Raw genomic sequence first — 19,795 nt, forward strand, 5'->3', positions numbered from 1 at the left:
AACGACACAAGAAGCAAGGGGCAGCTAGGGCCCTGCTTGCTTGCTTCTGCCCCCCAGCCGGCCAGAACCCCAGAGAAGGGATGGAGGGGACGCACCTCGGAGGAAGGGGATGTCCGAAGAGCAGGTGGTCAGCAAGCTGCCCAGGAAGCCAAAGAGCTTCTCCACCAGGCACTGCATGTCGCGTGCCCGGCCCGCCTTGTCCCACGGAGGCAGCACGGCTTGCAGCAGGCGGACGGCTAAAATCTGAGACGGCAAGGGAAGCTGCGGCACGCAGGGCGCCTAGACAGAGCGCCACGGGGAGGGTGCTTGCCTTGCAGGCGGCTAACCCGAATTCAATCCCCGGCGCCAAGAAGGTTCCCCCAAGCGCTGCCAGGAGTGTGATTCAGAGGGAGCGCAGAGCCAGGAGGAAGCCCAAAGCAGCAAGATACATCAATGGAAAATCCCGATCAGACAGGCCACGAGCGGCCCCTTCAGCTTTGTTCAGGGCCACAATGAAACATGGGAAACAGGATTGTTGGTTATAGACTGCCAATCAATCCGAAAACTGCTTCCCAGGGGTTTGAAAACCCCCTCCCTTGGAGATGCTAATATTCCCTTTCTTTTTGGTTTTTGGGCCACACCTGGTGGCACTCGGGTTACCCCTAGCTCTGGGCTCAGAAATCGCAACCGGCAGGTTCGGGGGACCCGATGGGATGCCGAGAATAGAACCCAGGTCCTTCCCAGGTCAGCCGTGTGCAAGGCAAACACCCTACCACTGTGCTATTACTCTGGCCCAGGAGGTGCTATATTCCTCCCCCTGAAACTCGGTTCCTTCTAGTTTCATCCCTTCGAAAGACAAGAGGGCGGAGTCCCAGGAAGGAGAGAGAGAGGGGAGAGAAGAGCACCTTATTATTTAAGACAGGGGTCTCAAACTTGTGGCCTGCGGGCTGTTTGTGGCCCTCCGTGCAACATTTTGTGGCCCTGCCCTAGAGGAATCTTTTTTTTGTTTTGTTTTGTTTTGTTTTAGTTGTTTGAGTCACACCCCCCAATGTTTTCAAGGCTTACTACTGACTTTGCACTCGAGGATCACCCCAACTTTGCCTCCTGCGGCCCCCAGGTAAATTGAGTTTGAGACCCCTGTTTTAAGAGCAGCAGGTGCCTTCGGGCTAGCGACTTCCCCACCTGAAATCCTGTGCCAACCAGCCGGGTATGGGCGGCGGACAAAGGGACGGGTGGGCAGTGGGCGAGGAGACGGGCAGGTGGCCGGCGTGCTCTCACCTGGCGCTGCAACGACGCGGCTGTGAAGGGCGCGTGGCCCTCCACGACCCTCATGAGCAGGGCGATCCACTGCGGGGAGCTGAGGGCGGCGCACATGTGCGGTGTGAGCGCGATGCTGCGAACGAAGCCCAGCGTGCACCAGTTCCGGTGCTGTTCCCGGCACACCAGCCGGCTGGGGGAGGCTGCGGGCAAACAAGGCACGCTGGCACCAGAGCCAGATGGCACAGACATGCATCCCACCACAGAAGCCAGAGCCTACTCCTCATGGTAGGAGTGAGAGCAGGAAGAGTTTGGTGTTAAGAGTTTGGCCGGAGGCTCGGAGAGATAGCTCAGCGGCTATCACCAGGACCTAAGGTGGTTGGTTCGAATCCCAGTGTCCCATATGGTCCCCCGGGCCTGCCAGGAGCTATTTCTGAGCAGACAGCCAGGAGGAACCCCTGAGCACCGCTGGGTGTGGCCCAAAAACCCAAAAATCAAACAAACAAACAAACAAAAGAGTTTGGCCGGGGGGCTGGAGAGCACAGTGATGGGGCATTTGCCTTGCATGCGGCCGACCTAGGAAGGACCTGGTTTCATTCCAGCCATCCCACATAGTCCCCAGCCTGCCAGGGGTGATTTCTGAGCCAAGAATAATCCCTGAATGCCGCTGGGTATGGCCCCAAAATCATTAAACAAACAAACAAATAAGTTTGGCCAGGGGAGCTAGACCAATAAATAGCACAGTGGGTAGGGTATTTGCATTTCACGCAGCCAACCAGGTTCAACTCCTGACATCCTGTAAGGGTTTCCCTGAGCCTGCCAAGAGTAATTTCTAAGTGCAGAGCCAGGAGTAAACCCTGAGCGCTGCCAGGTGTGGCCCAAAAATTTAAAAAAAAAGGTAGCGCCTTACTATTTAAAACTAACTATTTAAAACTAACCTACTCATGTATCAACTTCTTTTTTGTTTATCTGAAATAAATCCCCTTGAAACCTATGATAAAACTGTTAAATTTCTGTCTACTCAAGTCTTGAGATAAGCCGAATAAATTTAATTGTTTAGGAAAATAAAAGTTTGGCCAGGATGGGGCCGGAGCTATGGAAGAGTGGGGAGGGCGTTTGCCTGTACTGGCAGATCTGGGCTCAAGCCCCAGCATCCTAGAGGGCCCCTCAAGCACTGTCTGGAGTGAGCTTGAGTTGAGGGTGGCCACAAGAGAAACAAAAAAGATGGGTCGTCCACTGGTCGAGGGAGGTTGGTAGGAAGGGCCCTGACTCATTGTATAGGTGCAATTTAACTATGAAGGACTCTGTAGATCACAATTATTTCAATAAAATACAATTAAAAAAACAACTAGGGAAAGAATCGCAGACAGCCTCTTCCCAGGTTCAAACCACCTGGTGGGACCCCAATTGCAACACATGACAAGGGGGAGCTTGAGGGGACCAGGGGGGCTCTATGTGGGTCTCCCAATCTCCTGCAGCAATTGCCTACATGGATATACATTTACCTCCCATGGGGTCGCACACCCACAATGACTACAGACTGACACACATACTCTCACCTCACACAGGATTACTCACCCATACTCATATAAACACTACACCCTGGACTCACAGGATCATTCAGCCACTCACATATACTCACTTCACATGGGATCACTTACACACACAAACACACGCGCACACACATACATACACACACACACACACACACGCACGCACGCATGCTGTGAAGACAAGGCAGAGTCTCCAAGTCAAAGATCTTGATTGCAAGCCCTGAGGCCAGCGAAGATTCCCTCAGCCCTGGGAGCATCTCCACTGGAAACTCGAGTGTCCAGGACAGCAGGGACGACATCCCCAACCCACCACAGGCCCGGCCCGGCCCAGTCCCTGGCGCATACACGTCTTGTCGGCTGTGCCGCTCTCCACCAGCATCCTCAACAGCCCACACAGCGTCTTGGTGGCTTCGCCCTGCATGGTCTCAGCATGGACGCCGGCCGAGAGGCACAGCGTCTGCAGCAGGGTGACGGCGCTGCTCAGCACCATGGCGGTCGGGTGCATGTGCCGCTCGGTTCGTTCAGCTTCTGGAAAGAAGGCAGTCAGCAGGCAAGTGCCCCAAGGGAACCGGGGTGAGGGGGTCCATGCTGACATTTCAGGGTTTGAACAGCAACACCCTCTTTCTTGCACGGGGGAAGAGATAGAGCCCAGTATTTGTCTTACATGCGGCCAACCCAGGTTTGATCCCCGGCACCTCATAGGGTCCCTTGAGCTAGAGCACTGCCGGGAGTGACCCTTGGGTGCAGAGTCAAGAGTAATAAGCCGTGAGCACTGCCAGATATGACCAAAAAAAATCAAAGCCAACCAAAAAAAGATGGAGCCCAAGATGTAGAGATGGCTGCCATCTCTGCCCCCACATTTCTGGGAAAACACATCACAGAGATTTCGTTTGACCCCCTCAGCATACAGCTTGAAAATACAAGACATCTCCAAGGCTTGAGGCCAGAGCCAGGGCCAGTACACAGGCTAGTGGAGTACATGGCTTCCATGTTGTCCCGGGTCCCCAGGGTGAGAAACTGCATAGTGAGGTGTACGCCCTTCTGGCCACATCCATGGGGCTAATTCTTCCTGGGTTGTACAAGGAGCCCCCTGTGGCACTCACCGGGGTCCTCATCTGTGTCTGAGTCGTCAGCCGTGGGTTGTGTGGCGGCAGGCAGCTCTGCCAGCTTGAGGTCATACTTGCCCTCCTTCCCCATGCGGTAGGAGTTGGTACTGCCTGAGTCCCACTGTACCCGGGTCCAGCCGTCCTCGCCCAGCTCCCCGATCACACGGCCAAGGCCCGGAGGGGGGCCATCCTGGGGGGCCCAGACAGAGACCATGCAGGGGGCCTGCACAGACGCGACCCCAGACACCCCCAACGAGCCTGCCCACTCAGGACGCCCAAATTCCAAGCTATTCCCAAGGTGGGGCAACCCCCGGTCTCCAAGTATCAAGGAGCTGATGCCAACCCCTCTCCCCAAGGAGGCGGGGGTTAACATGCATTGTGTCCCCCATCACAGGGAGGAGACCATAGCTTGCATCTCTGGGGGCTACTGCCCAAGGCCCCTGTCCACTGTTCCCCGGGGTGCCTATCACATGCTGGCTCCTTCTAGCACCCGCCTCTGCCCAAGATGCCCCCCAGAACCCACTGTCCTGTGTTCTGATTCTCATTCCTGCTCCAGAAGAGACAGAGGTCTGAGGGTTGAGTACCTGGTCACCCCATTTCCAGTCCACACCGCGCATGACCCGGGTTCCGATCTTCATCAAGGCAGCTAGCTCAGGCCCTGAGGCCGGGAGCTGAACAGGGGTGCTCTCCTTCCTCGTCTCCTCCAGCACCGTGGCAGAAGCACCACGAGCGCCCGCATTCAAGTCGTCGTCCACATGGTCACAGCTGGGGCCTGGGGAATCAGTGCAGCACCGACTCGGCCAGTGCCATGAGCTGGCGCTGGGGTCAGGGACCAGGGTCGTGACCCAAACAGGTGTGTGAAGTGCTCACATGCCCGAGTATGCACTGGTAGCAAATGGGCAGAGAACCCAGAGACGGTCAGTGGGTACAGAAGGTGTCTGTTCCCATCACTTATTTGGATTAAAAAGAAAGCAGGGGAGGGGTTCTCCTTACATGTGGCCAATCTGAGTTTGGTCCACAGCATCCAGTGAGTCTCCCACACCTGGCAAGAATGACTCCTGAACATAGAGCCAGGAATGAGCCCCGAGCACCATCAGGGTATGGTCCAAAACCAAAAACGGAAAAAGGAAGTGTGCGAGCTGATGGCACTTTGCAGCTGGGCACAGGAGGTTTCAGGCCAGGCCGTGTGAGGCCCAGCAGCATGCCCCCGACCCCCTTCCCGAGAGCCCCGCAATCAAGTCCAGGGTCCCTCAGGGCAGTCTGAAGACAGTTACCCTGGCTACTGCAGGAGAAAAATCCAGAGAAAGCTGACTTGTTGTGACCAATGAGTATGGGGAGAGGGGAAGGGCAGGGGAGATGGAAAATTGGGGGCCACTCTAAAAGGGTGCAGTTTCCCAACCTAGGGTGACCAAAGCAGAAGAGAGTAAAGTGTGAGCCATACTGGGGGCACCTGCTCAAGGTCACCGATTCTCCAAGCATAAACGTGGCGAAAATAGAAAACTGCTGTTTGCATGTTTTGATAAATAAAAGTGTGTATACATGTGTGTGTGTCTGAGACAGAGAGACAAGCAGACAAAGGGGGGCAGAGGCCACCGACCTACCAATGAGCCGCAGCGCGGTCTGCGTGAGGGCGAGGGTGCCCGAGTTGAGCAGCAAGTCGAGGTTGTGCGGGCCGTGCTGCAGCGTGAGGAGACTCAGCATCACCAGGAGGAAGCGAGCCTGCGGGGTGGTCCCCAGGCTCGGGCCCGACGGGTTCTCGTTGGTGATGGTCTGCAAGGGGACCGGCTGGATCCCTGTGAAGCACAGGCCCTCCGTGAGTCGGCTGCTAGGGCACAGCCCGGACGGGCGAGCCACAGAAAGCACTGGCCTTCCTGGGACAATCCTGTCTCTTCCACTTGCACTGCCACAACTGACCCTCCCTGGCCTCTGCTCCCCACAACAGAGACGCATCACGGCTCACGAAGGCTGAGCCTTAGGGCACCAGTTCTCGCTTCTTCTATAAACAAGCCCATCTCAGAATTGCTCTGCCTGTGCTCAGACTTAGCTAAGGACTTTTTTTTTTTTTAATTTTGGGCCACCCGGTGACGCTCAGAGGTTACTCCTGGTTATTCGTTCAGAAATCGCTCCTTGCTTAGGGGACCATATGGGACGCCTGGGATGGAACCCAGGTCCATGCAGGGACAGCTGCGTGCAAGGCAAATGACCTACCGCTGTACCATCACTCCTGCCCCAGCTAAGTATTTTTTTGCACTGCACAGTAGGAGTGCTCAAGGCCTACTGGCTCTGCACTCAGAAGGCACTGCTGGTGGGGTCTGGGGGGGGCGGGGATTAGATGTGGTACCAAAGACAGAAGCTGGGCTAGCTGCATGTAAGGCAAGTGCCCTCCTTGATGCATTTTTCTCCTCTGCCTATAATATTTTAATATAAAACGGACACTTTATCAAAAGAGTTATAATGACAGAAGGAAAATGACACAAAAACAAAGGACACTTCGTCATTGATTATTCTGACATGGTTTTGGTTTATTTTTCTTTTGTTTTCTTTTGGGGTCACACCCCACAGCACTCTGAGGTTACTTTTGCCTTTGTGCTCAGGAATCGCTCCTGGCAGGCTTGGAGGACCATAAGGGATACTGGGGACCAAACCCAGGTTGGCCAAGTGCAAAGTAAATACTCTACCTACTGTCTTATAGCTCTAGCCCCTTCTGACAGTTTTGATTTGAACATTTTTGTCCAGAACCTGAGAAAGCTAAAAACACCTTTTATTCTGCCAAAGTCTTAAAGCTTCAAAAGCAAAAACCAGAACTCACTCATTTCCTCAAGACATCATTAAGAACCACACTAGGGGGGCCAGAGCGATTGCACAGAGGTAGGTGTTTGCCTAGCACATGGCTGACCCAGGCAGGACAGGTCTGGGTTCTGTCCCAGGCATCCCATATGGTCCCCCGAGCCTGCCAGGAGCAATTTCTGAGCACAAAGCCAGGGTTAACTCCTAAGCACTGCCAGGTGGGGCCCCCAAATTGAAAATAAATACATAAAAAACCACTAGGAAAGGGCAGTTCTGTCAACGACATCACTATGAAAGCAATGTTAACTCAGCCTTCTAACCATCAGGTCTGGTTTGCGAAACTCACCAAGCTCTTTAAATTTAGCATTGGCGTCCATCAAGACGTTACGAATGTTCTGCACGGCCCAGGCATACAGCTTGCCAAAAGTTACTTCCAGCAGCATCCGGTTGAAAGGGGGGATCAGATCTACATCCTTCAAGCAATCCGTCAGAGGGTCCCTTTCGGCCAAGGAGGAATGTTACTGAGAATATTGCTGAGCCTGTGCCTACAGCAGGATGAAGCTTCATTTTCCAAGCTTCCCAAAATCTTTTGTTTTTGTTTGCTTGGTTGGTTTGGGGAAGGCAGTTTGTTTTGGGGTCACACCCAACATTCTTGGGGGTGACTCTTGGCTCTGCACTCGGGAATCATTCCTGGCTTAGGAGCTAAGAAAACCAACTGGAAGGCCAGGGGTTGAACCCGAGTGGGCCAAGGGCAAGGCAAGTACCATCCCCACTGTGCTACGGTTCCGATCCCCCAAGGCTCCAGGCCTTACCCAATATCAATGCCCTCGGGAATGAGCCGTTGCCAGCCACAGAACATGGCGTACTGCACCGAAGGGAGCAGGAAGCTCTTGGCGGCCAGTTTCAAGATGGTGTCGATCCCTTCCAAGCGAACCTCGGCTCGTTCCAACTGCAAGGCAAGACACCGGGTTACACGGTCAAGCACACCTGTATGTGGGGTCCCCCTGGTTCCCCCGCCCGGGAATGCTCCCAGCTGACAGTACCTGCTTGAGCAGACACTTGCGCATCTTCTCCACGTCCACCGGCTCCTCCTTCAAGGCAAACTCGGCGATGGTGCTGAGGAGGGCAGACTGCGGGGGGAGGCCCTGAACATTCTGCTTCAGCCACCTGTACTTGTGGACCCCAGTAACCGTGTTCAGCAGTGGCTGCCACTTGTCCTGATGGAGGGAGAAAAAAAAAAAAAAACACATTCACAGTGAGCTTTCACTACTGAACAACGTTCAGGAGAAAACAGGAAGGGACACTGGGAAGCTGGGATTGATGAGATACCCTCGCTCCAGTAACTGGCAGACACAGAACTATGTCATAGATTATTTTAAAGTTCACCATGTAAACAAAATAAAAAATAATAAAAAAAATAAAGTTCACCATGTGTATGCTTCAATGTCTGTGCCGAGCAAACCGGGATTACAAAATGAACTTCCAGAGCCCAGAGGGAGAGTTCTGCACCCTGGAAGGTCTGCCCTGCCAATGAATGCTCCCAACTTCCATCCTGGGTGCCCCTCAGATGTTCTGAGAACCCACTCTGGCCACTCAATCACTCTGTGGGTTTCTGGGACTCCCCTCCATTACCACCCGTACACACAGAATGGCAGCTGATGGGGCACAGCAGTAGGGCGACCCAGGAAGGACCTGGTTTCAATCCCCGGCATCCCATATGGTCCCCTGAGCCAGGAGTGAGTTCTGAGTGCAGAGCCAGAGGAACCCCTTGGTGCCATCAGATGTGGCCCCGAAACAAGCAAAAAAGAATATTAGCTATAACAGAGGTGTGGGGAACGAGTGTGAAAAATGTTAACATAAGGGGGCTGGAGAGATATCATGGAGGTAGGGCATCTGCCTTGAATGCAGAAGGACGGTGGTTCGAATTCCGGCACTCCAAGCCTGCCAAGAGCAATTTTTGAGCATAGAGCCAGGAGTAACCCGAATGCTGCCGAGTGTGACCGAAAAACCAAAAAGAAAATGTTAACATGACCACCAGTGAGCACTGTAGCCAGGGTGTGCATGACTGCCAGCACCACAGCTAAAGCAGCACAGCCCGCAGGGAGGACAGGATACAGGGCTGACATCCACCCATGGGAGGGGAGAGGCTTTCAGAAGAGGGACATTAGGTAGTCACAGCACAGTGGGGAGAGCATTTGACTTGCACATGGCCAATCCAGGTTCGATCCCGGACATCCCATATGGTCCCCTGAGTTTGTCAGGAGTGATTTCTGAGTGCAGAATCAGGTATAAGTCCTGACCACCATCAGGTGTGGTCCCAAACCCAAAATAAATAAATAAAAACAACAGGGGTCTTGGCTGTGGCTCAGCATGCAAGAGACCCTGGATCTAATTCCAAGTGCCGCAAAGAAATAAATCTCGAACAAAATAAAACACCCGTATTTGGGAAGGGAGGCATAAGGAATTAAATTTCAATTTAAAAGAAAAGCATGTGGTCAAATCGCACTTCACATCAGCAGCATCAGGAGCAGGATAAGTTCTGGAACTAAGGGCTAGGGGTGGCACCAGGAGAAAGGTCGCGCCCACCAGGCACAGTGGGCATCATGGGTCCAACAAAAGATCTGTCTCTGCACAGCGCTGCCCACCAGAACCCAGTGATGGTTCCTCAGCACCACAGAAAGTTGTGAACACGGCAGACAAGGAGATGGCCAGCGAACACCCGACTCCCACGCACAGAGAGGAACAGCGCACCTTGGGCGATTTGATACCCATGGGCCGCCTGTCCACGTTAATGGGGCTGTGAGGCAAAAGGCACGCTTCTTCCACATCGCTCTCCTCGTTCCCGATTTTCTCTTCGTCATCCATCGAGTCTGGCTTCTTAGGAACTGCAGATAGAAACAGACCCCGTCACGAAAACCCCTGACCTAAGTGCGATTCTGCAGAGAAGAAATTCACGTAAGCCTTGAAGAAAGCATATGTTAAACACATCTGGCTGCGCCTGTCAAAGCCCGCATGACGCCTGGCCCAGACCCTGAAGCTGCAGTGACAATCAGCCATTCCTGAAAATCTCAGGAAGGTGGAGCTGCCAGTGAAGAAAAGGTCTGGAGAGGGTGAGCCATGGGCCTGTAGACGTCCCTTGAGGCCGACCGGTGGTGAATCAGTCCATTCTCACATCACAGTGCTGCCTAATGGGCCCTCTGAACACTGCTCATGTCAGACAGTTATTCTGGACTCTTCCTTTATCTTTCCCTTTTGAGTCCTCTAAGCGGCGTGAAGGGGGTTTACATGCCTCCTAGCAGTTCTCCACCATGTAGGCTACTTGGCAGAATGGCCAGGTCCAAGAATACGGTGCTGCTTGGGCTCTAGGGGAGTGGAAAACACCAGGGCCTTTCTGGCAAGATTTGGGGGACCTCCCAGCAATGCTGCCGGGCACACCATTTTGGGGAGCTATGAAAGGCCAGATCTGGACCGGAGCAATAGCACAGTGGTAGGATATTTGCCTTGCTTGCAGTCGACCCAGGACAGACCCGGATTTGATCCCCAGCATCCTCTATGGTCCCCCATATGCCTAGAGCAATTTCTGAGCACAGAGCCAGGGGTGACTCCTGAGCTCCGCTGGGTGTAGCCCCAAAACAAACAAACCAAACAGAAAAATGAATGACAAGAGGAGCTCAAAGATGAAACATGTTCCCTGTGCATTATCACCGAGATTTCCTGAGTCACTGTAGACCTGCTCTGTTTTTGATACGTAGAGGAAACAAAGCAGGATGGAACGCCCCCTGCCCCACCCCCCGAATGTGCCGCTGCTGTGGAAATAAATGACCCACCCCCAAATAAACTGGGGAGCAGCAGGCAGCCTCTGGGCCAGAACGAACCAGCCAAGCCTCCCTTGTGAAATAGTGGGTTGTGCATTCCTCAATCCCCAGAGAGGGAGAGGGATTCCCATGACCCCTGTCCAGGGAGGACAAGAGACGCAGGCCTGGCAGCAATTCCGACGCAGGAAATGATCCACACACAGTTGGGAAGGAAGAGCAGGCCAGAGACTTACACCGTAAGCTGTTCACCCACAACCAGTTGCTCTCTACCATGTGGAACTACGAGCCAAGATGGCAGCTGTTCCTCCAGGCCACGTGAGGAGCTTTTATTGGGAAAAATGAAGCCCACCCCCAAGGGGAGGGGAAAAAGCCAGATGAGGAGGCAGTGGGGAAACATCTTTTTTGTTTTTTTTTTGGTTTTTGGATCACATCCGGCAGTGCTCAGGGGTTACTCCTGGCTCCATGCTCAGAAATCGCTCCTGGCAGGCTCAGGGGACCATATGGGACACCGGGATTCGAACCAATGACCTTCTGCATGAAAGGCAAACACCTTACCTCCGTGCTATCTCTCCGGCTCCGGGAAACATCTTTTAACAGGAAAACCAAAGGAACCAAAGGAACCAATCAAGAGACATCTCTTTAGAAGGCAATATGAGGACCATTCCAAAGGCCTCTACCAACACTCCCTGAGAGGCAGGGTACCACTGGCTCCCTGCACACACACATAGGCCGGCTGCTCACCTCGCTTTTTCCTGCGCTCCCGGATGATCCTCTGCGCTATCCTTCGCCACCGGGGCAAAGAGCTGAGCAGTTTGAACTTGGACATGATGGACAGGTCATTGCACACCGCGGGCCTCAGCTCGTTGAAGAGGAACCGCAGGCGCTCGATGACGGGGGCACACACCTCCTTATAGGAGCGGCCTTGCTCCTGGTGCGTCTACACAGGGAGAGACCGTGGAGGAGCCAGGGGCCAGGAACCAGACTCCGACCTGCGTAGCAACCCCACCTAGGGAGTCCACACAGCAGCCCCACAGGCGTGCCTCCCACCACACCAGCTGGGGATCGAGAGACGCGCAAAGCCTCATTACCTTGATGAGCGAGCACTTGGCTTGGTAAACCACCCTACAAACGTCCACCACAGACTTGGGGAGCGCTCGGTGCTTCGTCTGCTCGATGCCCAGGCTCCCCGTGTGTACTAAGGAGAGCGCCACGTGGCCTGAGGAGATGCGAAAAGAGTGGGTGACGTGGGGCACCTCTGGGTGGGGTGGGGTGGGTAAGGGGAGGGGAGGTGCAGTTGCCCTGAGGGTCCTACCCAAGTCCTCGTGCTTCAGGAGGCAGCAGAGCAGCAGGCGGCCAACCTCCTCCACAGGGTGCTCAGGTGGGAAGGTGATAGGCGTGGTGAGGTGGCACTGGCGGCAGCAGCGCTCGATCTGACACAGGAAGTCCTGCCATGACAGGAAATGACACGAAATGACACAGCCCAGGTGACTAGGTGTGATGCTTGGACCCGGCCTGCCCATCCCACCCCACCCCACCCCACCCCACAGAGTAGCAGGGCCCCTGCCTGCCTTCACATTGTGATCCTGGATGCTGTTGTCCGCGACAGCCTGCAGGAAGGCCTGAGACTGGTCACCCAATGCCCAGCCGTGGTGGCAGAGCAGGGACTTGCGAGCAGGGGTGCCACCCGGGGAGCTGCAGTGGTCCTCATCCTTCTCTTCGTTATAGCTATAGTGGATCTGGCTGGTCTGCAGGCCCCCCGAGAACACAGACGACTGGAGCCATTCTGGAAACAGAGAGATAGCAGGGAGGACCGGCACGCTGACTGGTGCAGCGAGTGGAGACCCGAGTTTGTGGACACAAGAGGGTAACCACCAGGGGCAGAAGCGCTGGGCTGGGTCAGAGGTGAGGGGGCAAGCAGGTGACACACAGCATGGGAGAAAAAGGTCCCGCAGGGAGAGACAGTGCACAGACACAAGCCGTGGCAGCAAAGGAAGCATCCTTACTGGCACACTCGACCTCGACGGGAGACAGCGGAGTGCTCAGGGCTAAGCAGGACGCGTGCAGCCCCAGCAGCAGGCCCAGGTTCCGCTCGGTGTCAGTCAGCGGTGAGGACAGGCTCCCCAGGTCTGGGATGGTGACGACCTCTTGGTCGGGCTTGGGGAAAACAAAGGTCATCATCGGCGTGAGGAGCAGGGGCCAGAAACCACAGGACAGGGGATGGAAAGAGCAAGAAGAAAAAGGATACGTGCTGGGGGAAGCCACAGTGACAGTACACACTGACACACACGTGTGCGCGCAGACACACACACACACACACACACCATCACATACACGCACGGAGTGATAGGAAACACCAACTCACACACACCTAGAAGCCCACACCATTTACACCCAGGGTATGTATGTAAAGACACCATCATACACACAAACATATCCAGGGTGACGGGACATACCAGCACACACACCCAATGTATCATATAAGCAGAAATTCATTTATTTTTAAAAAATACTTCTAAAGGGAATTTCTCTCTAATGTCTCCCACATACTGTCTCTCCACACCCGGTGATCCTCAGGGGTTACTCCTGACTATACACTCAGAAATCGCTCCTGGTTTGGGGGAGCATATGGAATGCCAGGGAATCAAACACAGCGGTCCATCCTAGGCTAGCGCGCACAAGGCAGATGCTTTACGGGTAGCACTTCTGCTCCAGCCCCAGACATACTGTATTTTTTGTACCATAAGACACACTTCTGGGCCCAGAGAGATAGCACAGCGGCGTTTGCCTTGCAAGCAGCCGATCCAGGACCTAAGGTGGTTAGTTCGAATCCCGGTGTCCCATATGGTCCCCCATGCCTGCCAGGAGCTATTTCTGAGCAGACAGCTAGGAGCAACCCCTGAGCACTGCCGGGTGTGGCCCCCCCCCCCAAAAAAAAAGAGACACACTTCCTCCCACCAAAAGATGGGGGGAATTGTCTGTGCATCTTATGGAGCAAATGCTGCGATGAGAAGTTCTTGGGGTTCCCAGAAAACTAGAAGAGTTCTTAAAATGTTATAACTCTCTCCATTTGTTAATGACAGTCATAATGATTCTTAATGTTACATTGACTGCAGTTCCCTTAACATGGTTGAAATATTATGCTTTTATAGCTTATGAAAGGTTTTAGTACAGCATTTGCTTTAGAATATTTTTTTTCTTGTTTTCCTTGTCTAAAAACTATCTGTGTCTTAGGGTCAGGTATGTCTTATACAGTGAAAAATACGGAACAGTCTCTCAGAAGATTGAGCTACTTAACCAGTCACTCCCACCACCAGGCACCCAGCCTCACCTCCAGGTACTGGCCGACACAGAAGGCGTGCATGGAGTCCCGTGTGTCTTCAAACTGCAGAGCCGCTTCTAGAGCGACCACTGGATCTTCCCCGGCAAACTGAGCTAGAAGAGACATCAACTACTGTCATGTCAGCATAATCTACCTAGACAAGTCAACGTGGCAACTGGGTTCACTCCACTGTGAGCACCAAGAACTAGCCTTGCCTGCTTGTAGCACAGAATTGGGGGCCAAAGAGACAGTCTAGTGGGTAAGGCGCTCAACCTGGGCATAACTGGGTGTGGTGCCAAAACAAAACAGAGAACCTGGAATAACCGCCAATAAATGTCTAAGCACCAAGAAATCTGTCCAGGGTACTGAATCCACTGACAAAGACCCAGATCCTTGAAAGACTGGGTCTGAGAGACAGGCCAGGTGAGGTCAGTCTTGCGCAGCTGGAAATCCACCACTAAAAGCCAGAGGGGCCCACACAAGGCGCCCCATGCTGGGTAAGGGCCAGCCATACCGAGAATGCTGTTCCCAGTGAGCGACTGCGTCTGAAAGTCTTTGATGTCATAAACTTTGCCGTCGATCACGGTCCAGAAGCCACCGTCTTTGTTGTGGTTCTCCAAATCGGCTTTGCGGATCAGTGTCACCTCCTCATTGTTCCTACAGTTCTGCCCTGTAAAAAATGACTCTGTATATACAGAAACCAGAATCAATCAATAGATAGAACCAACCGGGGACACACAACGAACAGACGGTGAAAAGACATGGACGTGCAGATGGCGGTGACAACCAGAATATGGAACGGAGCTCTCTCCCCCTCTGTGCAGATACCAGCCACAGCTAGACTCAATCAATCTATCAATCAATCAATCAATCTCTGTGTGTGCAGATGCCAGCCACAGCCAGAATCAATCACACACACACACACACACACACACACACACACACACACACACACACATGATACAAAAAATGCTTCGAAATATAAAACCAGAGAGTCCCACTGAGCAGTGCAGGAAGTCAAGGCACCCACACACTAGGACTGCTCATGGTCCAGGCAGATTAGAAAACTGATATGAATGGTACACACGTGACGAATGAAGGCCATGAATCAAAATAAACCAAACCCTGAAATGATTCTAACAGTCACAAGTGAAAATGAGGAATGAGACTAGCACTGCCTAAGACTTATGACCCAGGTATAGAATATGTATGCATATGGCATTTTTAATGCACGTTAAAAAGGGGGGAGGGGCTAGAGCAATAGCACAGCAGTGGGGGTGGGGGTTGTTTGCCTTGCACAAGGCCAGTCTGGGTTCGATCACCAGCATCCCTCAAGCCTGCCAGGAATGATTCCTGAGTGCAGAGCCATAAGTAACATGAGTACTCTCAGATGTGCCCCCACCCCAAAAAAAAAGAAAACCCAAAAAAGTATAAAAAATTAGAAAGTCAGTTAATCAACATTAAATAGCTAAAATTTATTTATCTCTGAGTTCCAGAAATTACACAAGAAGGGCAAAGTCAGGACTACAGCAAACAGGCCAGGGCTAGGGCCCGGAATCCAGCTAGAATCGCATCCCTCTGGATCAACTAACTGTTCCTCCTGCAAAGCAAAGTCAACCACTGAGATAAAGCTGAAACAGGATTTGCTTTTGGTTTGGTTTTGTTTGAGGGTCACAGCCAGCCGGCACTATTCGGGGATTATACCTGGCTTTGCACACGGTGTTTCAAAAATAAAAAAAGCACTTAGGGGCCGGAGAGACGGCACAGTGACGTTTGCCTTGCAAGGGGCCGATCCAGGACCTAAGGTGTTTGGTCCCAGATGGTCCCATATGGTCCCCCGTGCCTGCCAGGAGCTATTTCTGAGCTGATAGCCAGGAGTAACCCCTGAACACCGCCGGGTGTGGCCCCCCCCCCCAAAAAAAAAAAAAAAAAAAAAAACACTTAAATGCACTGAAGCTCGAAACATAAAGCCAAAGACTGGGCTGAACCTCAGTGAACATAAAAAGGCCGCTTGTTGGAGTAACCGGTTCTCACCCTAATCAGGATGATTTCTTCTTTGCATGTGCTTGTCCCACCTGGGCTGGGAGAATCTCTGGTTTGGCCCCTTATCCCTACTTGTTCTCCACCCAGGGAGTGGTTCTACTCTTCCCAATAAAGACCTTGGGTCAGAGAGGTTTCTTCCAGGTTTGGTCCCACAGCTTGCCTGTCTGCCTGCCAATGGGCGCCCTTTAGCCTGCGGCAAACAGCATGTGGTGGAAGTTCCTGAGCCTGTATTATCTCCGTAAACTGTGTGGATTATTTCCTGTGTCAGCGCTGTTTCCAGACCTGGGAGGATTGGGGTTTAAGGCTTCCACCACAGTGGCCTGAGTGTTCCGAAAGAATAAAAACAGAATTGAACTTCTCTGATGTTGACCGGGCCCTCAATCTGCAGCCTCACATAAGAAACACTGAAGGTAGGCACTGAGAGAAGACAAGCTTCGCCCCGGGTGGGGGCTGAGGCTAGTGGGAAGGAGCCTGGATGCCCAATGGAGCCCAAGCCACGCTAAGGACGGGACCTTAGCCTCCTGCCGAGACCACTTCCAGGACAGGAACCCCAGTGAAGCTCAGGGGTTATTCCTGGCTATGTGCTCAGCAATCAATCCTGGCTTGGTAGACCATATAGGACGCCAAGGTCTGTCCTGAGTCTGTCACATGCAAGGCAAATGCTCTACTGCTGCATTATCATGACGGCCCAGGACAGAGTTTTCTGGTCCAAGTTAGCCCATGCCAGCAAGAAAACCTTATGGGGGGGCACAACCGATGGCACTTGGAGGTTACTCCCGGCAGGATCCTATGGGATGGATGCTGAGGATAAAAAACCAGGTTGGGGCCCGGAGAGATAGCACAGCGGCGTTTGCCTTGCAAGCAGCCGATCCAGGACCAAAGGTGGTTGGTTCGAATCCCGGTGTCCCATATGGTCCCCCGTGCCTGCCAGGAGCTATTTCTGAGCAGACAGCCAGGTTGGTAACCCCTGAGCACAGCTGGGTGTGACCCAAAAACCAAAAAAAAAAAAAACCAGGTTGGCCGTGTACAAGGCAAATGCTCTCCCTGCTGTGCTATCGCTGCGGCCTAGGAAAACCTTCTCAGAGTCAAGTCTCCCACCCCTGGTGCTTGATGCTCCTCACTGAGATAATGTGAATGGCTGCTCCCCAGCAAAGATGGGTTAGACGAAAACAACGCTGGCCAATGGACGTACCCATGATGCCAGGCCAGGCCAGCTCCTCGTGGTCGTCTCTGTCCTTCCCGGGCGCCAGCTGGTTGAAGCGATCTAGGTGTTCGAGCAGGCTGCCCAGCAGGGGGACAGCGCCAGCCTCCTGCATGAGGCCTGAGTTCTTGCTCAGCAGGAGCACGATGGAGACCACCAGCTCAGGAAGGAGGACGCCTGCACGCAAAAAAGGGAGAAGCGTCAGGGCGGAAACAGAAGCATAACGCCCCCAGACCTGCTTTCCGGACATGCTCAGCTTCTGAGCACCCCAAGGCAGGTGCACTATTCCTCACTGGCCCATTCTATAGGGACGGATTTAGGGTGCGTTCTTAAAAGTCACAGCTGCCATTTTCAGCGGGATCCTTGAAATCCCAAGGGTGCTCCCAAAAAGCATTGTTTGGACCCTGAAACTAGTCACTTTCCCTGACGCTCAACCCTAGAGTTTACCACCAAGTTTACTATTCAGCAAATGGAGCTCGAAAAAAAAACACAGAAATTTTCAAATAGTCGACTGTGTCAAAAACAAAATACTCCACTGTAAGATATCCCTTCCCCCAATGACCCCAAGGTCTGTTGATGGTCAGACCCACCCTCACCTGAGATGGGGAGGGAGGGATCGTGAATAAAAAATAATAGTTTGGCTGGGGGGAAGGGAGAGAGGAAAGAGGCAGAGGGTCAGAGGAGAAGCAACAGAGAGGAAGCTGCTTGGAAAAAGGCTTAGCATAGAAGCTGTGTGAGGAATAGCATATGGCGGACAAAACCTTGAATAAAGCAAGTTGACTCCAATGAAACTTGTGAATTAATTTCTCCACCATTACCCTGCATTTGTCAGACCCGCCAGTCGAAGGGCCTAGAGGCGCTGTGCCCTGCAAGGAAGGCCTCACCCAACACATGGACTTTATACTTTTTATTTTATATTAAAACAACACTCCACTAAGTTAGAACTTAATCAAAGCCTAAAAAGGGGTAATGAGGGCCAATAAAGTTTCTCTTGTGGGAGTCAGAGACACTACGGGAGTTAAACAGAGATAATTATGACCTCAATACTGACTCTTCCATCATCAGAAATCAATCCCTAATTATGCAGAGCTGTTGTCCACCTTCGCCCCATCAGAGCTCAGCAGAACTGGCAGTAACAGAAAACTTTGAAGGAGAAAAACCCAGGGCTTAGAAAACATCAAGGGTCAAGGCGGGGGGGTGACCCACAGGCGAGCACAGTGGCAGGTAGGAGAGGAGCAAGTACCAGTGAAGTCCCCTTCAACGACCCCAGGCCACCTCTGCGAAGTGGCGCCAGCTGGCGGAGGCGATGCCTGGTCGGCCACAGGCAAGATGTCCCCGATGTGCGTGCACAGTAGCGCAGTGTACTTCTTGAGCAAGGAGCCGACGCCCATCAGCTCGGGGCCTGCAAGAAAGGGGACATGAGTGTCTTCGGTCTGGGACGAGAGACCAAGGGCAACACTGAATCTTTGGGGAAAAAATTCTTCAGGGCCAGAGACAGCACAGGAGAGAAGGGCCTTGGTCTTGCATACAGCTGACCCAGGTTCGATCCCCAGCATCCTATCAAGTCCCCAAGTCTACCAGGAGTGATCCCTGAGCACTGGGCGAGGAGAAAGCCCTGAGCACAATTGGGTGTGGTCCAAAAAACAAAAAGGAGAACCAAAGTTTCTTCAAGGAACCTAATAACTCTGGGTCCCTTGTCCTTGTTCTCTCCTATCAACTGAGATTGAGGTCCCAGGCCATTGGACCACACAGTAAGGCAGGAGTTGTTGGCATCTAAACGTGAGAGATGCACCCCATTGCCCTGAATACTTTCTTTTTCTTTTCTTTTTGATTTTTATTTTGTTGAAGGGGGGCCACATCCACCTGCGCTCAGGAGTTATTCCTGGCTCTGTGTTCATAAATTGCTCCTGGCAGGCTCAGGAGACCCTATGGAGATGCCAGGAATTCAAACTCAGGTCTGTTCCGGGGCTACTGAATGCAATACAAATACCCTACCACTGCATAATCTCTCCAGCGCCAGGCCTGAATACTTTCTATCCCCACTACAGAAAATGCTTGCAGTCCCCAGCTCAGGAAAAGAACCAAGACCTTTGAGGTCCATTTTCTTTTTTCTTTCTTTGATTTTTGCTTTTGGTTGGGGGTTTATACTCGGCTGGTGTTTGAGAGTTTACTCCTAGCTCTGCACGCAGGGGCCTTCCCAGTGGTGCTCAAGAGACCAGATAGGGGCACCAGGCCACCACCCTAACCCTTACACTTTGGACTATCTTCCAGACTGCAAAATAAAGGTCACCAGCCAGACTCCCCACTGTCGAATCTGCACACATTAAGTCCTGTCCCAGGCTCCGCATATCTGGGCATGCATGATACGCTGAGAAACCTCAACCCGAGGCGAGGCGCACTCACTGGGCGTGTCTGCCGTCTGCCCAAAGCTCTCGCCGGGGTAGAGTTTGCTGACAAGCAATCGCTGGAAGGCGCAGCAGCAGATGCAGGAACGCGGGACCACTCACGCGTTGCTGCTCGAAATCCAGCGTGATGGAGATGCGGCGCGCCAGTCCACTTCAGCCTGGCCACTGTCTGTGAGGCGATGTTCCTCTCCGGGCGAAGAGGTGCGAAGGCAGAGTGACGCGGTGGAAAAAGCTCAAGCAGGGAGCCAGAGCTACAGCACGGCTGTAGGTCGTTTTGCTTCGCAGCTGGTCGACTCCAGGACAGAGCCGGGTTTGATCCCGACATCCCAT

General features: G+C 53.0%; 1 protein-coding gene across 1 annotated transcript in view; it reads right to left on the minus strand.

The window, feature by feature from the left end:
• HERC2 (HECT and RLD domain containing E3 ubiquitin protein ligase 2) overlaps positions 1 to 19,795 on the minus strand; it is a 110,604-nt gene that overhangs the window by 52,903 nt on the left and 37,906 nt on the right. The window contains 24 exon segments of the mRNA XM_049782721.1: positions 96 to 243; positions 1,258 to 1,439; positions 3,135 to 3,317; positions 3,893 to 4,085; positions 4,480 to 4,667; positions 5,497 to 5,688; positions 7,029 to 7,180; positions 7,495 to 7,631; positions 7,726 to 7,899; positions 9,434 to 9,567; positions 11,239 to 11,434; positions 11,586 to 11,713; positions 11,810 to 11,942; positions 12,066 to 12,280; positions 12,501 to 12,651; positions 13,826 to 13,929; positions 14,331 to 14,501; positions 17,052 to 17,237; positions 18,304 to 18,325; positions 18,327 to 18,374; positions 18,377 to 18,462; positions 19,464 to 19,530; positions 19,532 to 19,615; positions 19,617 to 19,650. Coding sequence (XP_049638678.1) covers positions 96 to 243; positions 1,258 to 1,439; positions 3,135 to 3,317; positions 3,893 to 4,085; positions 4,480 to 4,667; positions 5,497 to 5,688; positions 7,029 to 7,180; positions 7,495 to 7,631; positions 7,726 to 7,899; positions 9,434 to 9,567; positions 11,239 to 11,434; positions 11,586 to 11,713; positions 11,810 to 11,942; positions 12,066 to 12,280; positions 12,501 to 12,651; positions 13,826 to 13,929; positions 14,331 to 14,501; positions 17,052 to 17,237; positions 18,304 to 18,325; positions 18,327 to 18,374; positions 18,377 to 18,462; positions 19,464 to 19,530; positions 19,532 to 19,615; positions 19,617 to 19,650 — 3,308 coding nt within the window.

This window comes from Suncus etruscus, chromosome 11 (assembly GCF_024139225.1).
Source record: "Suncus etruscus isolate mSunEtr1 chromosome 11, mSunEtr1.pri.cur, whole genome shotgun sequence".
NCBI lineage: Eukaryota > Metazoa > Chordata > Mammalia > Eulipotyphla > Soricidae > Suncus > Suncus etruscus.